At 40.3% G+C, this 27,964-nt stretch overlaps 1 protein-coding gene across 3 annotated transcripts; it reads left to right on the top strand.

Annotated features, from left to right (window-relative positions):
- The first annotated feature begins 69 nt into the window (after nt 1-69).
- On the top strand, nt 70-27,964 carry LOC107811180 (uncharacterized). Of its 3 annotated transcripts, XM_016636066.2 has the most exons (6): nt 153-351; nt 2,946-2,999; nt 23,652-23,725; nt 26,715-26,832; nt 26,929-26,987; nt 27,672-27,964. In XM_016636066.2, the coding sequence occupies exons 1-6, from the start codon at nt 217-219 to the stop codon at nt 27,748-27,750; spliced, it is 519 nt and encodes a 172-aa protein (XP_016491552.1). In that variant the 5' UTR covers nt 153-216; the 3' UTR covers nt 27,751-27,964. The 3 variants fall into 3 exon arrangements, with proteins under 3 accessions (XP_016491558.1, XP_075098228.1, XP_016491552.1); XM_016636072.2 differs by lacking the exon at nt 2,946-2,999 and having other exon boundaries at nt 70-351; XM_075242127.1 differs by lacking the exons at nt 23,652-23,725; nt 26,715-26,832; nt 26,929-26,987; nt 27,672-27,964 and adding an exon at nt 4,304-13,850 and having other exon boundaries at nt 97-351.

Genomic DNA, 27,964 nt, shown 5'->3' with positions numbered 1-27,964 from the left:
GCGATAAAGACTACCCTTAAAAGCATTTTACTCGTAAAAGGGATTGCTATAAAAATTGTAGGGGTCAAAAGTAATATGGAAAATTGTAGGGGTCAAAAGTAAAAAGGCTGGTAGATCTCCCTACTCCCAACAAACGCACACTACTCCCTTATAAGGGTCAGAATTTATATAGTAGACTGAAGTGGGTCAGATTAGAAAAACAAAAAAGAAAAAAAAATGGAGAAAATGAACCAGGCTTTGGAGAAGATGAAAATGCTGGTGGGAATGGATGTGGAAGATGAAGAAGCAGCTCCTCAGCAGGAATCTTTCATGGATGATTTTAATCGCAACTGCACTTTATCTACCAAACAGGTGTGAAATTTGGGTGATTTAATTTTGTTTTTTGATCATTTATCTTGTCTTAGTCTTAAAAATACAATCAATACCTCTTTAATTTTTGGTTGAGATGGACTTACTTATTCATACGATCTAATGTTGATTGGTAGAGTTAGTATTTATGTTTTTATTTGGTTGTATTTTTGAGCTAAAATACATTTAATTTCATTCATTGCTGTGTTACGTGAATGGGGAAAGACATGAGCGTGGGCAATAGATACTAAGTATGGATCCTTTGTAATAGCTAAAAACTCTAGGAATATCTGAATGTGCACGTCCACGTATCTGATGTACTAGAAGTCGGGGTCCATTTACACATATTTAAATTATGAAAGTGTCTACTTTTGTAATTAAAAATGTAAGAAAGGGAAAACAAAAAGCTAGAACTGATGACATCTAGAGGTCGATGCTAATCGCCTGTTTGGCCAATCTTTTGGGAAGATAGACACTTTTTTTTCCCTTTTGAGATTTGAGGTGTTTGGCCACAAACGAAAAGTGTTTTTGAATAGCTGCATTGTAAAGGCATTTGTACAAGTAACTCAATGCTTTTAAGTTTTGAAATAATTATTGTAATTACGTTGTGTTTGATGACTTGAAGGTAGAGCTAGAATTAGCAAAACTTAGAAGAATGGAAGAAATTCTAGAAACTCTAACAACGTAAAAGCCTGTTGTTTTTAACTCACTTGATCTATCCTGCTTGGCGAGTTATACTACCTGCTAAAAAAATATCCTGCTGGTATAGTACTCCAATAACATAATTTGAAAGCACCAAGAGAAACATTCTTAGCCTTAAGCTTAGAGCTTTTTCTTTGCTAGCTTTTGGTGCAACCTAGCTTTTGTACATGATATAGATGCCATGTTAGATATAATCGAGGAATTGCACAATCTGTAGCTCTATTTTGTAGCACTAGCTTAGTTCCTCTAGCAGTCATTCCTGCTTAGCATATTGGAAAATAGTATACTGGTAACCTTTTCTAATGGACATGCAGCTAAGCAGCCTGAAAAATGAAGTGCTGTTGTTAGTGGAGGAATATTACTGGAAATATCTCTATCTAGAGATATCAGGAGCAGATGTTTCTATGTCTCTGTTTAAGACTACTGGAAAGTTAAAGCACTTGCAACAGGGCAAAGATATATATTCTTAAAATTGGTGAAAACACATTATTTTACCTTACTATTTTTTTTTTTTGGTGAAAACACATGAGGTTGGAACCTAGGTGTGGACTCATTTCTTCCCCATTTATGGTTAAAGTATTGTACAAATCCTTAGATTATTTTGACCGATGCAGATACTTGTACAGAAGAAGTTTTTCAATCTTAGCCCATCACTTGAAACATAATATGCTTCTCTCTCAACTTCCTTACAAGATTCAGCAAAGCAAATATCATCGTAGGTGCGAGAATGATTTTCTCAATTAGGATGGACGGTAAGTTGAAGAGAAATTGATAATTTGATGATCTTGGGAAGATTGTACTATGACATAGTCGATTTGTTTGAATTGCACTATTTGATGTTGAGATCAACAGGTGTAAGGTATCAAGAAGTGATATGGTACTGAATCCTGGTTTAATACTCGTTAATTAGACACCTTACCATATAAAAATGGAAAAAACCTGAATCCTAGTTTAATACTTTAATTAATATGGACATTGATATTACTAAAATATACAATATATAATCTTTAGTGGGTATGGAAGTAACATGCAGTTGATACAGTAAGCATATGACAAAAAACATGCGGTTGATATAGTTAGTGGATGAAGAAAACATAGCTGGTGATTTCTAATATGCAGCCGGGGGGAGGGAGGAGGGAGCGAGTGAGATTTGAGTGTTATTCCATCTTAACTAAGCCAAAGGCAATAATCTTTACGGAGATTAGGATGAGCCTTCATGAGTGTACATCAACATATGTGATAGTGCCACATGTGCATGAAATCACAACATTTTCTTTTGTATTATTTTTATTATGGTGTTTTCTGGTTCTTAAAGTACTTTGAAGGATCCTGACCATTTAATACCCATTAGACATAGGTATATGTAGGAAAAATGAAGAATCCCGGTAAGGTTGGCACCAGAGACAAGAAAGAATTCACAAATAGGCTAGATAGAGGGCCTGGAAGTTCGAATCACTAGTTAAAGAGCGAGCAGACTTGTTAACTTTATGCAGACATGTGGTTGTAGTGTGTATTGAATATTGACTTGTGAATATGCAATTTTCTTTATTGGGGTTTCCAAATTTCCTCTCTCCTTTTTAACAGGATCCCTATACTATCACTAATGGGCTAAAAAGAAACTACTTGGTTACGAGCACAACATGGAAGATGTTCAAGAAGATAAAATGTGTGGTTTTTGTGAGATGTAACCAAGGAGAACTAGATATGGTGATAGTGGAACTCGCACTATCCTATGGGTCGATTAGATCTTGCCGAGTTCAATTTGTTTCTATTCAGAATGTGATGCTTCAGTAGACTTATACTGAATTTTATTTCATAAAGTGAATGGGAACACTAACTGCACTATCATATGTGTAATCAGTGACCAACTATGTTCATTTTTTTTTCCTCAACAGAGGCTTTATGGTTTTGCTATATGCTTATCAACTGGTATCGCTTGTACTCTCTTGGTGAGTTGCACTTCTTTAAATCCTTTTGTTCTTTCATTTCTATCACTAGTTCTTTTTGGTTCTTGGGATCATTACATGGAGTTGCAGATGCATAACCTGTTGGTGCAACTTCTTCTAGACAAAAAAGAATTTAATGGTTTATACGAGAGTCGAGACGGTTGAAATGGGCTTTTTTCATATTGCAACTTATCTTTTATACGTGCTTTGCTTTTCAAACTTTACATGCTTGTTGCTTTCAGCTCATTAGAGCTAAAAGACTATGTTAGATAGTTATGTACATAACATGAATTAGTCCTAGTCCCACATAGAATAGGAGTATGATATGTATTGTATAAATAAGGCTCATTGTATTATAATTAAATAGAATATCAATAATATATTTTTCTCCCGTGTTTTCTCACATGGCATCAAAGCAATCATGAGAGATTTATCGCTGTGTATAAATTCCAGCGACTCCGGGAAGAGAAATCAGTCAACCGGAAGTCTTTTTTTCGGGAAAACACAGGTTTGCCGCAAGTAAAAAGCCAATATTCGTCAGTGTTGTTCAAAAACCAACACCACCACGAAGTAGATTGGCCTCCGGCGACCAACCCATAAAATAATCTCCGTCAGAAGACCCTCCACGCCCCCCCGGAAGAAACTTTTCCGGCGAAATTCCAACGTCACACGCCGGCTCGTGGGCTACCTTCCGGCCATTTTTTGGTGACAACTCTTAGGACAGCTGGTTCCCCTTGCAATTCCGAGCCTACCCATCCAATTTAAATCAAATTCCAACCACTTTTATATTTTTCTGGCGTGAACAGTAGTTTCCAAAAAAAATCTTTTTTTTTCCTGCGTAAACATTATAATGACATTCGTATCAGAAGCCTTTGACTCACAATCCGTTGGATACAATGCATTGAATCCAATCCAGTTGGTTTCTTTACCGAATTATATTGAGTTCCTTCAGTACAAAGCGTGTAAACAGACATTTTCAAGGATAACTTCCGTTGTTCAAACAGATAGTAGAGTGACTTGTGTCTCCCAATCTTCAACCTCTGAGTCTTGGGTCATTGATTCAAGTACATCTGATCATATTTCTGTAACAAATCTCTTTCCACTACTATTTCATGTTCTCAATCTCTCCCAACAGTCACAATGGCCAACGGGTCTCAAACCATGACAACTGGAATAGGTCAACGGGTCTCCCAACAGTCACAGTTCTTTATGTTTCCGGTAGTCCTTTTAATCTCATAGCCGTTAGTCGCTTAGCCAAATTACTTAAATGCTCTATTTTATTTCTTGTTGACCTTGTTTTTATACAGGAACGCAATACATGGCAGATCATTGGTACCGAGCGTGAATCAGATGGACTTTATTACCTTATCCTTGCAAAATCACTTGGACTCACATATTTTCTTCCTTCAACAACTTGTCCTGTTACTGATTCACCAGATTTATTACATAAACGGTTGGGACATCCCAGTTTATCAAAACTTCAGAAAATGGTACATGGTTTATCTCACTTGTCCACTCTAGAGTGTGAGTCATGTCAGCTCGGTAAGCATACCCGCTCCCATTTCCCTCGGCGTCTTGATAATCGAGCAGAGTTACCTTTTACTTTAGTCCATTCAGATGTTTGGGGACCTAGTCGGGTCAGTTCTACCTTGGAATTCCGCTACTTTGTCAGTTTCATTGATGATTATTCCAGGTGCACTTGGATATTTTTGATGAAAAATCGATTTGAGTTGTTTTCTATTTTCCCGATCTTCTACGCTGAAATTCAAGATCAATTTGGGGTTTCTATCTGCACATTTCGTAGTGATAATGCCTTAGAGTATTTGTCTTCCCCATTATGTCGGTTTAAGTTACCATCGTCTGTCATCACCCCATTGTGCATTTGTATCATCTTTGTCCTTTGTTTCCATCCCTAAGTCTACAGGTGAAGCACTATCTCATCCAGGGTGGCGATAGGCTATGATTGACGAGATGTCTGCTTTACATACGAGTGGTACTTGGGAGCTTGTTCCTCTTCCTTCGGGTAAATCGACTGTTGGTTGTCGTTGGGTGTATGCAGTCAAAGTTGGTCCAGATGGCCAGGTTGATAGACTTAAGGCTCGTCTTGTTGCCAAAGGGTATACCCAGATATTTGGGCTCGATTACAATGATACTTTCTCTCTTGTGGCTAAAATAACATCAGTCCGCCTTTTTTTATCCATGGTTGCTGTTCGCCATTAGCCTTTCTATCAGTTGGACATTAAGAATGCTTTTCTTCACGGTGACCTTGAGGATGAGGTTTATATGGAGCAACCACCTGGTTTTGTTGCTAAGGGGGAGTCTAGTGGCCTTGTATGTCGGTTGAGCCAGTCCCTCATGGTCTAAAACAGTCTCCTCGAGCCTAGTTTGGTAAGTTTAGCATAGTTATTCAGGAGTTTGGCATGACTCGTAATGAAGCTGATCACTCTGTGTTTTATCGGCATTTTGCTTCAAATCTCAGTATTTATCTGGTGGTTTATGTTGATGATATTGTTATTACGGGCAATGATCAGGATGATATTACTAAATTGAAGCAACATCTCTTTCAGCACTTTCAGACTAAGGATTTGGGCAGATTAAAGTATTTTCTAGGTATTGAGGTTGCTCAGTCTAGCTCAGGTATTGTAATCTTACAACGGAAGTATGCCGTAGACATTCTTGAGGAGACAGGAATGACAGGCTGTAGACCTGTTGACACTCCTATGGATCCGAATTCTAAACTTCTATCAGGACAGGGGGAGTCGCTTAGCGATCCTGCAAGATATAGGTGGCTGGTTGGTAAATTAAATTACCTCACAGTGACTAGACCTGATATTTTCTTTCCTGTGAGTGTGGTAAGTCAGTTCTTGGATTCTCCCTGTGATAGTCATTGGAATGCAGTTGTCCGCATTCTTCGATATATAAAATCAGCTCCAGGCAAAGGATTATTGTTTGAAGATCGAGACCATGCGCAAATTATTGGATACTCAGATGATGACTGAGCAGGATCACCTTCTGATAGACTGGGCAGGATCACGTTCTACGTCTGTATATTGTGATTTAGTAGGAGGTAATTTGGTGTCTTGGAAGAGCAAGAAACAGAATGTGGTTGCTCGGTCTAGTGCAAGAGCAGAATATCGAGCAATGACTGTGGCAACATGTGAGCTAGTTTGGATCAAACATTTGCTTAATGAGTTGAAATTTGGTGAGATCAGCAAGATGGAACTTGTATGTGATAATCAAGCTGCCCTTCATATTGCATCAAATCTGGTGTTCCATGAGAGAACTAAACACATTGAGATTGGCTGTTACTTCGTCAGAGAAAAGATACTCTCAGGAGATATTGCTATAAAGTTTGTGAAGTCGAATGATCAACTTGCAGATATTTTCACCAAGTCCCTTACTGGTCCTCGCATTAGTTACATATGTAACAAGCTCGGTACATATGATTTGTATGCACTGGCTTTAGGGGGAGTGTTAGATAGAGTCCTACATAAAATAGGAGTATGATATATATTGTATAAATAGGGCTCATTGTATTATAATAAAATAGAATATGAATAATATATTTTCTCCCGTGCTTTCTCACAGTCTAAATTTTTGAGTAATTCTGTGCTGTTTTGAATTGTGATGCAACTCTAACCTTGTCTTGTAATATCTAATGGGCGTAGGGGAGGATGCTTCACTTTCTTTGCTATTCTTCCCTTAAATGCGTCACAATTGTTAGTATTTAGTTTTTGTCTATACCCAACCCCTTTCGCACCTAAACATTTATAACTTATTTAACCATAATAGACCCTTTAAACCTAACAATTTCCTATCCTTTTCCCACGAAATCCATCTTATTTTTCAAGATAAGAATTACTATGTGTATATATGATGATGTGGTGTTATGTAAAAGATTGTAAATAATTGTGTGACCATGAAATTGGAGATGATAAGGTATTTTGTATGGTTTATACTGTTTTACGATGCAGGACATAAGTGACATTCATCACATAATAATCTTTAAAGAGAAACATTGTTGCGCTAAGGGGAAAGGAAATAGAGAGAAAGACTGCCATGAGAGCAAAACTGATGATTAGATGGGAAGATGTCACTACCCGAATCCCACCGGAATTGTGATGGCGCCTAACCGAACTCGCTAGGCAAGCCAACCAACATAAACACAGCTCGAACTGAAGATCATCAAATGAATAATAAAATAAGTGTGCAAAGATTAATATAACTATTCCAAGAACTGGTAATACAATTCATGAGCGACTAAGAATAGGATTACAACGTTGGTGTGAAGAAAATACATCTGTTTGGAATATATATAAACAGAAATACAAGATCTAGACTACCATGAACAAAATGGTAGCTTACAATCGGAATGCATTGCTGGTACATCTTTAATGCTAGCCTTCGACTTCCACAACAGCTAGCTTCCAATAGGTGCAAAAGTGCAGTATGAGTACAAGTGACTTCATGTACTCAGTAAGTATATAGATTAACCTTAACAAAGTAATGGCGAAGTTTAGTCAAAAGATACTCACTTTATGTAACATGTGCAGCTCATAAGCATATACAATAACATGGAATAATCAAGAAACAACCAAGGAACAATAGATATCAATAATAAGGTGCATAATCAAAAGAGGAGGTAATAAGCATGCTTTTCTAAATAACCAAATCAAAGAATATAAAAATGCACCAAATCCACATATAAAGGGGATTTGCACCAAGTAGCTTTATCTCAAATACTTCTGAATGAATGTAGATTGTCTACGCATTACAAGAACCCAATTTCACATCAATTCCCATACGAATGCTCCTACATGAGTCTAAAATGTCTATGCATGACCAGGACTCAACATATACATCAATCCGACACCCTTTGAGTGTCCAAATCTACTAACAAGTCCCATGCATATGTAAAATGCATGAATAGCATATGTCGAATGCATGTAATAGAGGCATCAAGTAGCATATTTTGAAGATATGCACAGAAAGCATATAAAATGCATGATATGACGTAAAAGATTCACTTAAGTAATCATAGCTTCCACGTTTGCGCCCAACTCTTCAACCAAGAGAGTAACATGGGAGGGAGACCATACGAGGATGGATTCGTATCCACACGCTGCATGACAAAAATATCGTGCCATAACAATAACCGTGCAACATAAACATCGTGCCACAACAATAATCGTACGGCACAAACCTCGTCTCATAACAATATCAATTCACTCATAATGTCAAAATATGCTAAATCATATCAATTTGTATCAAGATCCTCATCTCCAAAGATGTATGTATGTGCTTAATAAATAACCATTAAGGTGCATAATGACATAATAAATAGAGATGTGGATGTGTGTTCATGATATAAAATATGACTACAGCTAAATCAAGTATATCAACCATATCAAGAATAGCACATCGTGCCCAAATAAGATGTCATAAGCCTAAACATAATTTCTAGCATGAATAAATAGGCTCACGTAGTCATACAATCAAATAATGCATAGGTCAAGAAGAACACACAGCAAAAACAAACCTAAAGTCTACCATAAGCATGATATAACCTTGGTGCTCACATATACGCTCGTCACCTCGCATATATGTCACCCCAAACACATATCATGTAGCACGTAAGTCCATTAAATATTACCTCAAGTCGAGGTTAAACAAGATACTTATCTCATCCCGGGCTAGCTCTGTTCTTCAAAATCTGCTTTTTCAGACTCCAAATCCATCAAACGAGTCTAATCTAGCCCATACAATTCTCAACTTGGTCAAACAAAGTTATAAAAACCAACTCCAAACGATAAATCTTCAATTGTTAATCAAATCTCAAAAGTTAACAAAAAAGTCAATTCGGGCCCACATGGTCAAAACTCGAGTCCAAGGTCGGATCCCGCTGATCCATAACTCCACGAGTCCAAATATGTGATTAGTTTCCAAATTTGAGTCAAAATCGGTGTTTAGAACCTCAAAATATTTTTTCTTGAGTTTTAGACAAAACCCTAATTTCTCTTGTTCAATCCCATATTTTGATGTAAGTCTAGTGATAGATTCATGTACAAACTATAGATGTAGGTTAGAATCGCTTACCCCAAACTTGTTGATGAAGATCTTAGTCAAAACCTCTCAAAACTGAGCTCCAAAAGTTGGGAACTGCAAGAAAATTCACAAAATTCGACCTTAAATATTTTCTGAAAAATGCTGTCAAATAAGCTCCTAGGGCTCCGCAAAACTCGCATGCCCGCATGTCTACCGCATGTCAACCACATACAAAAAAAAATCTGCACTGCCACATTCAAGTAAAGTAGTCATAACTCATTGTGAAAATGTCGGAATGACAAGAACCACTAGAAACAAGACTCAAAAGGCTAAAATCTCATCAAAACTCCATCCTAAAATTCGTTATAGATTGGGAGATATGCTTTTTTAAAGTCAGGCTAGCGGCAGAAAAGCCCTGTTTCAGCAACTCAAATCTTCTAAAACTTGTTCCAAACACGCCGAAACTCACCCGAGACCCTCGGGTCCTCATCCAAACACCCTACAAGTCCAAATGCCCTATATAGACTTGTTTAAAGGCTCAAAACACCAAACGGAATGTAATAACACAAAAGTCAAACTTGAGTAAAAAATATGAACTCTTAAGTTCTTCAAATTACCAACCTTCGACTAATGGTGTTGAATCCTTCTCGAGACACCCAAAACCCAATTCGAATATTCAACATGTTTTGAATAAATAAAACATGAGTAAGATGACATATAGAATGGATACTTGAAGCTCGAAACATTGAAATGAAACTAGGAACCTTCTTCCTGCTCGTGGAACAAGTGTGGATACTTCGATCTCATAGCTTACTCGGCTTCCCATATGGCTCCCTAACACTTTAACGGAGGCTATCTCTTTGCTTCTTAACTTTCTGACTTGTCGATCAAGAATAGCCACCAGAATTTCTTCGTAGGACAAGTTTTTTGTAATTACTATGTCTTCAATAGGCACAAATGGGAAGGATCTCCCGCACACTTCCGCAACACAGATATATGGAACATTGGATGAACAGATACTAACTCTGGTGGCAACTTTAGTTCATAGGCCACTTGGTCAATTTTTCGTAAGATTTGATACGAGCCAATATACCTCGGACTGCGTTTCCCCATCTTCCCAAATCGCATGACGCCTTTCATAGGCGAAACCTTTATGAATACCCAATCATCTACATCAAATGCAAAATCTCTGCGCCGCACATCCGAATAAGACTTCTGGCGACTCTGAGCTGTTTTCAGTCGCTCCTGCGTCAACTTAACTTTCTCCTTAGCTTGATGAACTAAGTTTGGCCCAAGTAACCATGCTTCGCCAACTTCAAACCGTCCAATCAGAGATCTATACCTCTGTCTATACAACGCCTTGAATGGGGCCATTCTGATGCTAGAATGATAGCTATTGTTATATGCAAACTCAATAAGGAGCAAGTGATCTTCCTAATTCCCTTTAAACAAACTCAACCCAACTCAACCCGTGCACCCAAACCACTTGTCATAATTGCCATAATCACATGGTGAGCTATCACTTTGTCAAATTCGATGATAGAAAGTATCCCTTATAACTATAACCCTCTCTCGGATGACACATTCATATGACACCTTGCACTGTATAAGCAAATCTGACCCGCCATAGAATACACATCCTCAACAGTCCTACAATAGACACCCAAACTGATTCCACATTCTTTTGAAATAGGTAATAAATCTTCCATAAGCTAATAAGGACCTATTCTAACCACTCATGGGACACAAGTAATTTTTAAACCACTAGTCTCAACTGCGAATATATACATACAACCTGTTATCAATCCAATTATCAAGAAACTACATCTCGTACCTTTTCCTTTATGTTCTTCCCTCCGTGCCAGATCACGATAACCTCGTGGAACCCAGTTCATCGAATATACAAATTTTTGAGTGTCTAAAGTCCTTAACTTGTTTAGCATTTCAACACCCTAAAATAATGCCAACAACTTTCTAAATCATACTCCTCATCCCAAGATCTCCGAGAACGATATATCACCACACTTAGGCAGATTATAACACATCAAAACCATGAACCACGAGTTCTATCAAGCACAAATCTTCTCAAATTACCCATCCAAGACACATACAATCAGCTATCTAACCATTAACACACTTCCACTATCTGCGACAAAAAAGATAGTCCCATCCCTAGATTCGATCTCTGTGCCTCAAAAGTGCTAGATTTTTCATCCTTGTGACTCTACATGCCTACTCAAATACAACTATGAAGTCACACCTGCAAGCATCTTGAAATGTGCATTTCCATCAATTTTTCAGTGTCAGGCAACTAAAATCTGAACCTCGACGACGGACTATCACGCAGTTGCCGTAGCACTTAGTCGAATTGTCCATAGACCCTATCTACAAGCATCCTTTACAACATATTCCTTTCTTGGTAATGCTGAAATCAATACTACTATATCTTTTAATCAACTCCAATCATCCGTGCTATCTCTAATCCCAATCCTTCTGCTGGAAGATGAACTGCGACCTTTGCAAATTAATCCAAATCTCACATGACTCACCACCTCCACCATGATGCCATATGTAAGGGCGAGAATCCCGTTACCAACTCCTAATCACAAGTAGGATAGTCCTCCTCATAAGTAATCCATCGCCTAGAAGCATACAACTTAGCTCAACCCGTAAAATATTCACAATCATGCAACATACTCTCCAAGTCTGTAGGTAATATTAACTTCAAAGAAATGGTCAACACCATCTCAAGCTATTGGAAACTTGATTACACATAATTATGCCATTGGAACTGAATCTCTCCAAGTCAACCAAGTCACACAGGCTGTCAAACCCAAATGGCCTACCACAAAAGTGTCTAAAACCTGACCATGCCAAAGAAACCGAACATCTTTATTACCATGTTGGTCCAAGCTACTGCTACTGTCCCAACTTCTTTAGATATGCTTTCAAGGCATCACTTTTCTTTTCTCAATACACCGTGATCTTCAACCAAAACTCACACCAAATGATCCCAACATGGAACTACATCATCCTAATATCCATAGGCCTGTCTGTCCCCATCTCACAGACGATAGTACCTCAAACCAAGACATTCGCTCTAAAGAGTCCTCCAACGAAACAAGAATTGTTACTTTCATTTATCTGATGCTGCATCGTAGAATCAATAATGATATAAGTACTCCATGTCCCTGTCATAATTCAATAGCAATCTCAAATTCTTAACCAAACAAAGTATCCGGTACATCCTTAAGTATCACATCTTGGAACTCCAACCCGCTAGAACCATTCTCGAGAGTAACCCACTCTGTTCTAGTCCGCTATGCATAGCTAAACATGCCGAACGACTTGTGCTCTGTTAGTACATGATTTCTCTAAAAGGAGCAACCTTGTCCTTAGGCAACCGAGTGAATCCCTTTCTCCCTCCATACTATATCCATAAAGAATATCAAACCTGAGTCAGTCAACAATCTCCTTATATCAATAAAGTGTAGTACATCACACATCCAACAAATTTCTTGCCCAAGTCATCCTCGATGTCACCCTTCTCAAGTCATAACTAGTCCGTATCTTGGTCTAGGAACTATAACATCACATGCCTATATGATTCGATCATCGATGGTAAGGTCCCCCACTTGGCTTAAATCCATAATCATATCATTCATGAACCTACAATAACTCTTCCTCCTTAACTAGCATGACCTCACACAGTTACTTAACCAAATTTCTCATAAGCTCATGTAGTACTAATCACAACACATTCCAAATTATCGGCCAAATGCATACTTATCCTTGTGACAGTCGTGTCATTTCCCCCAAGCGATCCAAACTCTCACCGTAGTACATGCATTTCAGTGGATAGAAAAAAAACTCTTCATAAGAACCTCATCAGATATCACATAACCTTGGACCTCATCACATGAGTTAACCTACCTATTTAGCCCTAACGCAACATCTTTCTGTGACCTTACCATGGTTACAACCTCTATGTAATTAATTGATCCTCTCGAGTCTACACCCTCAACAAGATGTAAGAATATGTTTCATCCCACTGAAGAACAATTGAAAGGTCCATCAATACATCCAAACCTTAAGATTGCACTGCACACCGGGATGATGATCAAGTGTCCACATTTCCTTTGTATCTCAAGCAAAACCTTCTTGTTACGTATAAACCCTCTAAGTTTAGTCCTTAGGCCCATAACACTTATTACATAGCTACCTGTTTAACTCTATCACTTCCCTTGGAAATAGCCTCTCCATTATTCTTTAAGGCTATGGAGGCACCCGCTCAATTTCCGAGCAACCAATTGTGAAAACATAGCTATCTTACCACTCACTGTGTCATCACTCTCACTTTTAAGGACATTAACGGACAAAAGAGTCCAAAATCACATGCTCACTTAACTGAGTCCCTTGAGCCAAAGCTGCGGTCCATACCTGGCCACAAGTCCTTTAGACTAGCTTGCCCTCATATCATGGGAAAGCATCTCATACCATATCTGCGGCATCATCACAAGTGCCAGTGCCCAACTGATATCGAGTTCTCATCATCGCATATGAACGAATAGAAAGAAACTGAAGATTTATAGCCTGTTTGGCCAAGCTTCTCAAGAGGCCAAAAATGCTTTTTTTCCTAACTTGAGGTGTTTGGCCAAGCTTTTTGGGGAAAAAAGTGCTTTTGGGAAGAAGCAGAAGCAGTTTCTGAGAAGCAGAAAAAAGTAGCTTCTTCCCAAAAGCAGAAGCAGAAGCAGTTTTGACTTTTCTTCTTATCAAAAATAGCCTTAACAAAATATAGTATATACCAAAATTACCGTTAAACCTAATACTTAGGATATTAATGTATAAATATTTCTTATTATTTTTAGGATAGCTTTCTAATATATAGTGACTTTAGTTGTGAATGCTTTTATATTTGTTGAATGATTTTTAATATATTTAACTTATATTAAAAGAATTAAGTACTTTTAAATTTTATTTTCATATTTTACTTAAATAAAATGAAAAGATTTAATTATTGCCTGTAATAACAAAATTTTAAGATTATTTATTCACTTATAATATTAACTATTAAGTAAATCTATTCATGTCCTTATTGGTAATTTGATACTTAAAAGCACTTTCTGAAAAATTTGGCCAAACACAAATTATTACTCAAAAGTGCTTTTCAGAGTGATTAGCCAAACACATATTGTTTCTCTCCAAAAGTACTTTTTTCAAAAGCACTTTTGAAAAAAGCACTTCTCAAAATAAGCTGATTTCTCCAGCTTGGCCAAACAGGCTATTAGACTTCAAGCTAAAAAAAGTCGCACGATAAGGAAAGAAAGAAAGAGAAGTTTCCTAGATGTCCCGTAGCCTCTCGAAGACAAGTATGAACGTCATTGTACCGATTTGCAAGACTCCACTAGACATTTGCTTTTGACTTGTAGAACCTATGAACCTAGAGCTCTGATACCAACTTGTCACGACCCAAATCCCAAAAAGAAATCGTGATGGCTCCTAACCCAACCAGCTAAGCAAGCCGACCAACATAAATACAACTCGAACCGAAGATCATCAAATGAATAATAAGATAAGTGTTCAAAGATTAATATAACTGTACCAAGAATTGAAAGTATAAGTCATGAGCGACTAAGAATAAGATTACACCGTTGGTGTGAAGAAAATACATCATTTGTGTGGAATATACATAAATAGAAATACGAGTTCTAGATTACCATGAACAAAATGATAATTTGCAACTAGAACACTGGTACATCTTCAATGCTAGCCTTCGGCTTCCACAACAGCTCAACTCCCAAAATCTGCACGCAAGGTGCAGAAGTGTAGTATGAGTACAACTGACCCCATGTACTCAGTAAATATCAAGATTAACCTCAACGAAATAGTGGTGACGTTTAGTCAAAAGATACTCAATTGTTTGAATGCTTGAATGTTTGAATGCTTTGGTCCCCCTTAATAATCCTTAAAAAAAATAAACCAAAGTTACATGAGTTGACCTAAGAAAGCTGTAGAAGTACACTGAAAATGAATGAAGTAAAACTACTCTATAATTACAATGAAAAGGACTTAGTCTTCTATGGAAGCAAGTCCGATGGCAGCAACTTTGTCTTGAGCAGCAGGGTCTGCGCGCGCATTGCTGTGGGCGCGCGCGACACTATTTGGATCTGCCAGCGGCTGGGCGCTGGTGCTTGGCATTGGGTCTACGCGCGGGGCACTGTCTGGGTGTGCGGCGCTGATGGCAACAGGATGATTTGTGCGCGCGGCATTGTCGGTGCGCGCGGCACTGATGGCATTGGCCAGCCGCTGGGCGCTGGCATTGATTATCGGTGGGGCGACAGAGGCGCATGCTCGCTTGTCACTTGGCGCTGCCGAGACCACGGGGCCGACCGTGGCGCTAGGCGTTGGGAGGCTTGCCGGGACGCCACGGGGCGCGTCCAAGGGGTCATGGGTCGATGATGGAAAGCAGCCCATGACATTCTCCCCCACCTGAGTTGGCGACGTCCTCGGAGCCTTACCTGAATGATGATGATGATTGGTCAGGCTCTTGATGGCTGGGAGGTCTGTTCCCCTCGGTGCTGTGAGATGTCTTTCTGAATGATCTTCCATGCATTTCTGAAATGGCCTGAGACGGCTGACATGGAAGACTGGATGGATTTTCCACCAGGCTGGTGTGTTCAGCTGGTATGTGGATTTTCCGATGCGCCTTTCAATGGAAAAGGGCCCGATGTAGCTTGGCAATAGGCGAGGATCTTGGGTCCTCTTTGCAAACAAGTTCTGCCTCGGGGTTTTTACCATCACTTTGTCCCCTGCTTGATGTTGGGCAAAGTGACGGTTTTGTTCGACATGCCTCGTTGCCCTGTCTTGGGCCCTGACAAGATAGCTCCGCACTATCTTCAAAGTTTGTTCCCATTCTGTAGAGAAACTGGCAGCTCGATGAGATGATGGTATGATTGGTGCATTCACATTATGTGGGAGTAGCGGTTGCTGTCCGGTAACAATTTCAAAAGCGCTTTTGTTTGTATGGGCGCACTTTTGTGAATTGAAACACAACTGAGCAGCATCCAGAAGCTTCACCCAATGTGTTTGTGATCCGGTAGCAAAGTGGCGGAGATATTCCTCCAGCATGTCATTGAACCGGTCTGTTTGATCATGTGTTTGCTGATGATGATGGCTTGAGTTGTAACTCAATTTGGATCCAAGGCAACTGAAGAGTTGGGTCCAAAACTTGCTAGTGAAGCGAGGGTCGCAGTCACTGATGATGTTGCTGGGCATACCCCAATGTTTGACAACATGGGAGAAGAAGAGTCGAGCTGTTTCTTCTGCCGACATGTTCTGTGGGGCTGCGATGAAGGTAGCATACTTGGAAAACAGGTCTACTACCACCATGATGGTTGCATGATTTCCGACCTTGGGTAATCCTGTGATGAAATTCAGGGAAATGCTTTCCCAAGGTCTCTGTGGGACAGGTAGCGGCTCCAAGAGTCCCGCTTGTGCTGGGTGATCCGACTTGTCCTTTGGGAATGCTTGACAAGTCTTCACACATTGAGGGGCGCCATGAGCTGTTGGACCCCGATGATGTGATGCCTGTTTGATGATGTTGAGGGCAGCCGGAACTGTGGGTTCCGGTCTGTTGATTCCCTCCTTAAACTGCATGGCCGTGATGTTTTCAGCGGCCATCTTCTTGGATATGCACGGTATGGTGTGGGGTTTGGCCCCGTTGTCTCCCATCATTAGGAGCATGTTGGCATATGGTACCGGGATGGTGTTGGTTTGCCTGAGGAATTCCAATCCCACTATCAGTTCGAAGTCATCGATGATAGCTATGCGTAGGTCGAATATTCCCTTGTATGGGCCAAGCTGGATTGGCGCTTCTTTGGCTATTCCACTCACTTGCTGAGATGGAGAGTTGATAGCCTTGACACGACCCTTGCATTTTTGCACTGCTAGACCGAGGCGTTGCACCTGAGTTGAGGCCAGGTAGTTGTGGCTAGCACCCGTGTCTATCAATGCCCGAATAGGTCTGCCATTTACTTTCATGTCAACGAACATTAAGGTCCTCTTTTGTGATGTGGGAGGCCTCTCGTCCGCCTTTCCTTTCCCTTTCTTGTCGATTGGGAATGCCTTCTTCTTGGGGTTGCCAGTACTGGTTCCCGCCAAGGTATCATGAATGGAGCCGACAAATGCGTTGAAGGCACCTACTGGATCGGTACCGTCTGAGTCGTCGGCATCTGTCTCGTCATCGTCAACAGTTTGTTGAGCATTGACTTGTGTATTGGGGCATTGATTGTTCCAATGTTCCCCGCCGCAATGACGACATTCTGATGGGGGCTTTCTCCCCTGATGGTTGTTGACTGATGCAGTAGTGTTACTGCTTGAGGAAGGAGTCTTGGACTTGGATGCACCTCGATCTCCACCGTTTCTGTTGGGGCCACCGTTGCTAGGTTGGCTCCCGTTGTATCCCCCTCGGGCAGGCGGCTAGGGCCTATCCTTCTGAGTTTCCAACTGATAATCCCCAAGGCACTCTGCAGCTTGAATGGCCTTGGGCAGGGTATCTACCCGTTGTCTTTGCAGTTCCATACGAGCATGAGGTTTCAAACCTTCTATGAATGCGAACAGTTTGTCTTTGTCCCCCATATCCCGTATGTTTAGCATGAGTGCGGAGAATTCACGCACGTAGAGTCCCGCACCGACCTGGTGTGGCGGAGTTCACGCAACTTTCTTCGTGCATTGTATTCCACATTTTCGGGGAAGAACTGTAGGCGTATGGCGGCCTTCAGTTCTGCCCATGTCTGGAGAGTATCTTCACCGGCCCTGATGGCTTCGTATTTGACTCGCCACCAGAGTTTTGCATCGCCTTGAAGATACATGGCAGCAGTTGCTACCTTTTTGGATTCTTCCAAATGTCCAATGGCATCGAAGTATTGTTCGATGTCGAAGATGAAGTTTTCCACTTCTTTAGCATCCCGGGCTCCGTTGTATGGCTTGGGCTCCGGAATTTTCAGCTTTTGTGGAATGGGGGCAATGTTCATGGCACCCCTGATGTGGTTTTCGCCTCCTTTGAGCAGGCTTTGTAGTGCAACATTGACAACGTTGAGCTGGCCTGTCAAGTTGTCTATGGTTTGCTGCATGACTGTCAGTCTGTCTGCCTCTAGTTCCCGATGGGCTAAATCCTCGGCACGCTCCTGTTGGAGGTCCTCGATTTGGCCATGAATTTTGGTTGCCTCGACGGCAGCCGTTTGTCGGTCTTCCTCAGAGTCTTGACTGATGTTAGCTATGTCATTTTCGGCCTGCCGCATTCTGCGGTCCAGGTGGTCCAACCTTTGCACTAGGCTGGTTTTTAGATCAGGCAACGTATCCACGATGGGCCGTAATGCGTCAACCGTCTCTTCTAGGGTCGTGATGCGATCCCCGTGATTCACCATGGTCAGAAATGGTGATGATGATGCCAATGAGTTCCCTCGTCCGATGTCGAGCCTAGGCTCTGATACCAACTGTTACGCGGCGCCTTCCTGAAGTTCCTTGGAAGGGCGACGTAAGGCTAAGCAACCGATGTCAGTGCGGTTGCTATGCGCCAACTGAGGCCCTCGCCGTACGCTAGACTAGATTGTCAATGCCGTACGGGAAAGCTAATGTCGTGAGCAATTGAGCAGCGGAAAATGAGCAACTGATGATGAAAGCTGATGATTGTATTGATGATGATGAAAGCTATTACAAGATGAAATGCGGTGTCGGGGGGGAGAGACACCAGTACAGAGAATTGTTTGAATGCTTGAATGTTTGAATGCTTTGGTCCCCCTTAATAATGCTTAAAAAAAATAAACCAAAGTTACATGAGTTGACCTAAGAAAGCTGTAGAAGCACACTGAAAATGAATGAAGTAAAACTACTCTATAATTACAATGAAAAGGACTTAGTCTTCTATGGAAGCAAGTCCGATGGCAGCAACTTTGTCTTGAGCAGCAGGGTCTGCGCGCGCATTGCTGTGGGCGCGCGCGGCACTATTTGGATCTGCCAGCGGCTGGGCGCTGGTGTCTGCGCGCGGGGCACTGTCTGGGTGTGCGGCGCTGATGGCAACAGGATGATTTGTGCGCGCGGCATTGTCGGTGCGCGCGGCACTGATGGCATTGGCCAGCCGCTGGGCGCTGGCATTGATTATCGGTGGGGCGACAGAGGCGCATGCTCGCTTGTCACTTGGCGCTGCCGAGACCACGGGGCCGACCGTGGCGCTAGGCGTTGGGAGGCTTGCCGGGACGCCACGGGGCGCGTCCAAGGGGTCATGGGTCGATGATGGAAAGCAGCCCATGACAGTACGAATGCTCCTACATAATTCTAAAATGTCTATGCATGATGATGATTTAACATATACATCAATCTGACACCCTCTAAGTGTCTCATTAACAAATCCCATGCATATGTAAAATATATGAATATGCATATGTCGAATGCATGTAAAAGGAGCATCAAGTAGCATATTTAGAAGACATGCACAGAAAGCCTATAGAATGCATGATATGACGTAAAGGATTCACTTAAGTAATCAAAACTTCCACTTTTACGCCCAACTCATCAACCAATACTATCATAATCTGACACTCATCAGTGTCTCACAAAACTCTGCGTGTAGGCCACCAACAAAGAAACATGGGAGGGAGACCCTAGAGGGATGGATCCGTATCCACACGCTGCACGACAGAAATCTCGTGCAAGAACAATAACCGCACGACATAAACCTCGTGCTATAACTATATCAATCCGCTCATAATGTTCAAATATGCCATAATCATATCAATCCGTATCAAGTTCTCATCTCCAAAGATGTATGCAAATGCTTAAGAAATAACCAATAAGGTGCATAAGGACATAATAAATACGGATGTGTGCTCATGATATAAAGTATGACTACAGCTAAATCTAGTATGTCAACCATCTCAAGAATAGCGATCATGTCCAAATAAGATGTTATAAGCCTAAACATAATTTCTAGCATGAATAAATAGGCTCACGCAGTCATACGATAAAATAATGCATAGGTCAAGAAGAACACAACCAAACAAGGCATAAAGATGCCTAAAGTCTACCGCGAGCATGATATAGCCTTGGTACTCGCTTATACGCTCTTCACTTCGCATATATGTCACCTTCAAACACATAGCATGTAGCACGTAAGTCCATTTTAGAATACATTCTCTCAAGTCGAGGTTAAACAAGATACCTACCTCATCCCGGGCTAGTTCTGTTCTTCAAAATCTGTCTTTTCTTGCTCCAAATTCATCAATCAAGTCCAATCTAGCCCATACAATACTTAACGGGGTCAAAACCCGGGTCCAAAGTTGGATCCCGTTGGCAGATGACTCCATGAGTTCAAATATGTAATTAGTTTTCAAATCCAAGTCTAAATCGGTGTTCAAAACCACAAAATTTATTTTCTGAAGTTTTAGACAAACTCCAATTTCTCTTGTTCAATCACATGTTTTGATGTCAAGTCTAGTGATAGATTCATTTATAAATTATAGATATAGGTTAGAATCACTTACCCCAAGCTTGTTGATGAAGATTTAGGCCAAAACCTCTCAAAACCGAGCTCCAAACGTGCGGAAATGAAAGAAAAATCACAAAACTCGGCCTTTAATAGTTTCTGGAAAATGCTGTCAAAAATGCCCCCGGGCTCTACTAAACTCACACGTGGGCTGCAAAATTCACATGCGGGCTGCATGTTTACCGCATGTCAACCACAAATATAAATATGCACTGCTATGTTCCAGTAAAATAGTCATAACTCTTTGTAGAAATGTCGGAATGACAAATGGTTTGAATCACCAGAAATTAGACTCAAAGGGCTACAATCTCATCAAAACACCCATCTTAATTTTTTTTATAGATTGGGAGATATGCTCTTGTACAGTCAGGCTAGTTGCAGAAAAGCGCTGTTTTAACAACTCTAATCTTCCAAAAGTTGTTCCAAACGCGTCGGAACTTACCTGAGACCCTCGGGTCCCCATTCAAACATTCCTACAAGTCCAAATGCCCTACATGGACTTGTCCAAAGGCTCAAAACACCAAACAAGATATAATAAAGCAGAAGGCAAACTTGAGTTAGACTTCTGAACTCTTAAGTTCTTCAAACTGCCAACTTTTCACAAATAGTGTCAAATCCTTCTAGGGACACCCAATACCCAATCCGAACATACCTATAAGTCCAAAATCATCATACGAACCTACATGAACTTTCAAATCCCGATTCCGAGTCCGTTTACCTAAAAGTCAAACCTTGGTCAACTCTTCTAACTCAACACTTCAATAGGAACTAAGTGTTTTAATTCACTCCCGAACCTCTTGGGATTCAAACTAAGCATACATGCATTTCATAGAACATCATATGAACCTACTCGAGGTCTCAAATCGCATAACGAGATGCTAGAACTCTAAACGGCCAGATTTGGACATTATAGAAGAGATGGCTATGAGCTTTACTCTGCGTCTATTCTGATTTTATTTTGATTGAAGATAAGAATAAAAAGAGCAGCCCGGTACATAAAGCATCCCACATTCACGTGGGGGAAGGGTTGCAGCCCTAGGAGTGTGATGTAGATAGCCCACCCTAATGCAAGCATTAGTGGATGCGTCGTGGTTCCCCTATTGAAGACAAGAATCTATTGGCATATACCATTTCTTATGTTTTTTGTGGAACTAGAATGAGTTTATTTCTTGGTAGTATTAAGCTTAGGAGGGTTTCTGGATTTGGTGCTTTTCAAATGTATTATAGTAGTGAAGGGGGCTAGCTTTTTCTTTTGCAACCTTTTCATATTAATGCTGAGGACTTATGTCCTTGACCAATGTATTTCTTGCGTATGACAAGGTCCCTCGAGAGGTGCTCTGGAGATGTCTGGAGGCAAAGGGTGTGCCGGTTACTTACATTAGAGCGATCAAGGACATGTATGATGGAGCTAAGACTCGGGTTAGGACTGTGGGAGGCGACTCAGAGTATTTTCCGGTTATTATGGGGTTACACCAAGGATCTGCGCTTAGCCCGTTCTTATTTGCCGTAGACTGCCACACCATATTCAAGGGGAGGTGTCATGGTGTATGTTATTCGCTGATGACATAGTTCTGATTGATGAGACGCGAGGCGGTGTTAACGAGAGGTTGGAGGTATGAAGACAGGCCCTCGAGTCTAAGGGTTTCAAGTTGAGCAGGACCAAGACAGAATACCTGGAGTGCAAGTTCAGCACCGAGTCGAGGGAAGTGGGCATGGACGTGAGGCTTGGATCACAGGTCATCCCCAAGAGAGGTAGTTTCAAGTACCTTGGGTCGGTTATACATGGGGACGGAGAGATCGATGAGGACGTCACACACCGTATAAGGGTGGGGTGGATGAAATGGAGGCTAGCATCTGGAGTCCTGTGTGACAAGTGCCACCGATACTCAAAGGTAGGTTTTATAGAGCAGTGGTTAGACCGGCCTTGTTGTATGGGGCAGAGTGTTGGCCGGTTAAGAACTCTCATACCCAGAAGATGAAGGTAGCAGAGATAAGTATGTTGAGTTGGATGTGCGGGTACACTAGGATGGATAAGATTATGAATGAAGATATTCGGGAGAAGGTGGGCGTGACCCCTGCGGATGACAAGATGCGGGAAGCGAGGCTTAGATGGTTCGGGCACGTGCGGAGGAGAGGCCTTGATGCTCCGGTGAGGAGGTGTGAGCGGTTGGCTTTGGTGGGTACGAGAAGAGGTAGAGGGTGGCCTAAGAAGTATAGGGGAGAGGTGATCAGGCAGGACATGGCACGACTGCAGATTTTCGAGGACATGGCCCTTGATAGGAAGGTGTGGAGGTCGAGCATTAGGGTTGTAGGCTAGGAGATAGTCGAGCTTTTTTTCTACTTCATATCGGGGGTGAGATTGGTTTGATAGGGTTGATCTTAGACGGCTAGTGGTTAATGTTGTGTCCACGCTATCCTTCTGTTTTTCATAGCTCCGGGCATTAATTACTGGTTATTGTTATTGCATGTCATCTATTTTATGTTTTTATGATGCTGTTACTATTTATATGGTTTCTGTTGACGATACTGTTATATTGTCTCTTCTCGTTTTCTTTCCGTCTTCTTGAGCCGATGGTCTATCGGAAACGGCCTCTCTGCCCTATAGGGGTAGGGGTAAGGTATGTGTACACACTACCCTCCCTATACCCCATTTTGTGGGATTTTACTGGGTCGTTTTTGTTGTTGTTGTTGTTGTTAACAAATTATATTTCTTTTGAAAGGTAACAATTTGCAATTGAGTCTTTTGGTGATAAATTATAGGATGTATTATTATAGCATGTATTGCGTGCACCAGCAATGATTTCTTGTAGACAAATTTGTTCAGAACTAATGCTTAAAGTTAAGACATCTAATCGTTAAGGATTTTGTGTTGAATAACATACAATGAATGTTCTTTATATGTAGCTCGTTAGTTCTTCTTTTGTTCTTCTGTGAAGTGTTCCCTTGCTAACTTATTTTCTTGGACAGTCTAAAATCTTTTTATATAGTATAATCATTTTCAGTTTTACAGTGATCTCTTTCGTGGATGGGCATAAGATCTCATGTAGATGTCATTCTTCTCTTTATGACAGTCAATGCTGGTTTTCTTCAACCCGATCAAGTTTGGAATAACATTTTCCTTTGGTAATTTGCTTGCACTTGGAAGGTCTGTTATAAGATTCTCTTTCTTTTATATGAAACATGTTTTCATAATTTTATTTTTATGAATAACATTTTTCCTTTGGGAATTTGCTTCGCCAATGTTTCCCGTTTATACTAGATATCGTTTAAATTTGGAACCCATTGATCATTGGATAATCGATCCAACTAAGATTTGACACAATGGTATTGTTGTTTGATGTGTAATGAAATATCTTGTTTTCTTTGTTAACCCTAATGATTACTATTGTTCAAAATGATAGATTATTGCAGTTTTTAATCATGAAACCAGGCCATTTGAATCAATTCCCATGTTACCTCTTAGTGGGATCCTTTTGGTGAGATATCTGGCTTTTGGGCACTGATCTTAATAAGTGTTGTTTTTGGTTTCCCTTGGTGCTATGATAGTATTGAGCTTTTCCCGTGGGTACTGAACTTGTGGCTTTGATAAGGGCATGGGAAGATTGTATAACTAGGGTGTGTTTTTAGATTTCTATGGCCGATTTTTTCTTATTTCCGTGACAAGCAGATACTTGCTCTCTTTTAGTTTGAAGACATAAAAAATTGGATATTGTTGCCTTGCTTTATTGGTGTTAATTCTATTGGTTTTGGATCCCTGCAGCTTTACAGCAATTTCATTTTACCTCAAGCTGTTTGTTTTTCTGGTATTGAGGACCTATATACTTCCCAAATGATAAGTGTGAAAAGCATTGACTTCTATTTTTTTAATAAAATAATTTGGAATCAATGCAGATTTAGCTAAAAATAGGGTACAATAGAAGAAAAAAATCCATATAGGTGATACTTTTTTTATTTTTTTATTTTTTATTTTTTTTATTAGCAAATATACCACTAGGCACCCTGCCTAGGTGCCTAGTAGTTACTCTATATATAAATCAAATCCAAAATCGGATCCAATGTTTACAACTTGTTCAAAACCAAAACTAAGAGGAGTAGCACTACAACTAACTACAATGAGTATGCTAACTATTACATGAAGTAAATGAAAAAGCTTCCAAAGCATTGTGTTGTGCGTATCCACAAGCCAAGGGAAAAACCTCTCGGTAGGTCAAAACTATTCCTAGTTCTTATTGCCAAAAAATCTAGGCAGCATCTATGCCGAGCGTTAGTCTATTTTACACAGTAAACATCAGAATTAGATCCTTTGGTCTTCACAAAAGTATGTCTTAGTTTTCTGATGAATTTTGAATCATGTCAATCCGAGTTCAAGAAAGAAAGTTATTGTCAACTTGCTAAATGTTTTACAGTAAAAAACGAGATGAATTCTTAGTTCTCAATGTCTCTAGTTTATTAACTAAAATCTTAACTATTTTATCAGGAAGTTTACCACAAGAGAAGAGATCTATCTTTGCTATGGTTTTTAGTCTACACCATCAAAAAGTATTTTTCTTCATTGATCTTTTAGAGTGCCTTAGAGAACTCAAATAGGTGCATGCAAGATGAATGGAAGAGAGGAAGTTTCTCTCTAGCCAAATCTGGGGCTTCAAAATAATCCTTAATCCATCTTGATTCTTCAAAACAAAATTCAAAAAAACTTTAAATAGGTAGAGAGAAAAGGTTATATGCAATAAAATTTGGGTTTAGATAAGAGTAAGAGAATGGTATTGATATAGTGTTGAGCTCTTCAACGGAGGATATGAAATGAAATTTGAAGAAGATGATGAGTTTAGGAAATTGGAGAGACTGTTCGACATGGGTAGCGACTCAAAAGGGGTAGAAAAGTTGTACCCATGTATCCAATGGCTGCAAATTAATCTTAAAGATCTAATAACTCAAATGTAAGGAGTTTGAAAAATTTGCAACACATCACCTCCTTGTTTTAGGATATGTATAGAATAGATCTTGGTCTCTCAAAATTACATTAGTCTCCCCAAGATACGAACTTTCTTATTTGGCCCTTAATCGGCAATTTCGTCTTGTTCTCAGGGTTCATTATTGCTACAGTACCCCACTGTGCATATACCAGTACCACCATTAGATCCGAAACTCTTGTGCGACCAAACCTCAGAAATCCCAATCCCATTGGAACAGAAAAGTTAGTCACCGCGCGTCTTTCCGGTTGACGACTCAAGATTGATTTGCGTTATCTCCTCATCGGTAAGTGTTGTGCGAAAACCAACACTGCCATCTTGTTCGGAAAAGTCAGGCGACAACACCCCAGTCAATTGCTCCGGCAGAAAGTCCCTCACGTGCCTCTACGCACTGCTAGAACTAGGGTTCCGGCGAGCGCGTCTCACACATGCGCCGGCGCGTGGAGCACTTTCCAGCCAGAATTTTCAAAAATTTCTTTAGGACAGTTGTTTCGTGGGGTAGTTCCGAGTCCACCAGTACAATTTCCTACAGATTCCGAGAACTTTTGAATTTGCCGGCGAGCTACAATAATTTTTTCAGCGCGTGTTAGGCCACTTTTTGACAACTTCTTCAGGACAACTTACTCGTCCAGTGATTCCGAGCCTACCCATATAAATTACATCAAATTATGACAAATTTTATTTTTTTCCGGCGTGAGCAATGCACTTTCCGGCGTGAACAGTGATTTCCAGAAAAGTTTTTGTTTTCTGGTGGTGCTTTAGAACCTATTTTGAAGTGTGGAATTCGGCTTAGTCTCACTATTTTCAAATTTCTCCGGCGATTTTTCGGCCAACTTCTCAGCAACCACCTGGTTTTGTTGCTCAGGGGAAGTCTAGTGGCCTTGTATGTTGCTCGCGCAGTCACTTTATGTTACAAGCTCGGTACATATGATTTGTATGCACCGGGCTGAGGGGAGTGTTAGATAGTTATGTGTAAATAATCCTAGTCCCATATGTAGTAGGAATAGAATATGTCCTAGTCCCATATGTAGTAGGAGTAGAATATGTATTATATATAGGACTCATTGTATCATTGTTAATAAATAGATTTTTTTCCCGTGCATTCCCACACTTACTACCATTTTTGTATTTCATCTTTTCACTTGGATTATTTTTCTGTGGCAGCACAGCATTTCTTATAGGGCCTAAACGACAAGTGACAATGATGCTTGACCCAGTTCGCTTATATGCAACTGCTATTTATCTAGCAAGCATTATCATTGCTCTGTTTTCTGCTCTATATGTGAGTTACTGTATAAGTCATGTTTTTAGTTTCTTTTCATCTTGGCTTTCTGCAGACTTTGCCATTCTCTGTCTCATCTACATTTGCTTGCTTCAGGTGCGGAACAAGCTACTTACACTCTTGGCAATTGTATTGGAGTTTGGTGCACTTATTTGGTATGTCTGACTGTAGTCACACACTGGTTCAGTCTTATAAACACGGATTGGGGGATGGTGACATAGGAAGATAAGAAACTTTGTGGTTGGGATAGGTGAAATTAAGTACAACCAGGCTCAGCAGCAAAACTTTCTCCTTTTGGATTCTGGTATCAAATATAAATTCTGAAATAGCGGAGAACTTGTCCAGTAGAGCACTTGAGACAAATATTTCCTGACAAGTTTTTTTCCCGTTAAACAAGTCCGAAATTGGATACTCTTTTCGCTTTAATAGTTTAGAGAACTTGGATAAACTAGAATGTCAGAAGATATATCTTGAATCGAGATCTTTTGGCTCAACTTTATCCCAGTTTGCCGAGAGAGCAACCCCATTTTTCTTTTTATTTCGGTCATCCAAATTATCTATAAAGAAACTAGATAGAATAACTTCGACCTTGTCAACTGCTAATTAGATGTACCTTTGTTGATGAACAAGTAATGCCCTTGTGTGTATCACACACTGGTAATAATCTCTTTATCAGCTCTTGCATTTGGCTCAAACGTAGGGCAATAGGACCACTAGCTTATAAATAGGAAGCTTCTCCTTTTTTGCTATCTTGTTCTTGATCCGCGTCTACTTGACATTGTTATCCTTTTAAGCTAGTTGCCAAATTCTAAATATTTTCTGTTTTTGTTGCATTACAGGTATAGCTTGAGCTATGTACCTTTTGCAAGGTCCATGGTCTCCAAAGTGATGATGGCTTGCTTTGACACAGAATTCTAGGGTTATAGCTTGAGGAAAGGATTATAATAGCAAATATGTACAGTATGCATTTAGCAAGTTCGCACCTCCACGTGTTCTAATCCATAGAATGGGTTAGGTGAGTGCACCTCGGTCAAATGGAGATACTTGGAGTGAAATGAACTGTTCGTTGATGAACTAACTTCTGATCCTTTCTAACACCTAAGTTTTTCTTCCTTAAGTAAATGGAGATTAT

Source organism: Nicotiana tabacum, chromosome 21 (assembly GCF_000715075.1).
Source record: "Nicotiana tabacum cultivar K326 chromosome 21, ASM71507v2, whole genome shotgun sequence".
Lineage (NCBI taxonomy): Eukaryota > Viridiplantae > Streptophyta > Magnoliopsida > Solanales > Solanaceae > Nicotiana > Nicotiana tabacum.
The sequence above is the reverse complement of the archived record's forward strand: the minus strand, read 5'-3'. Positions and strand labels throughout refer to the sequence as shown.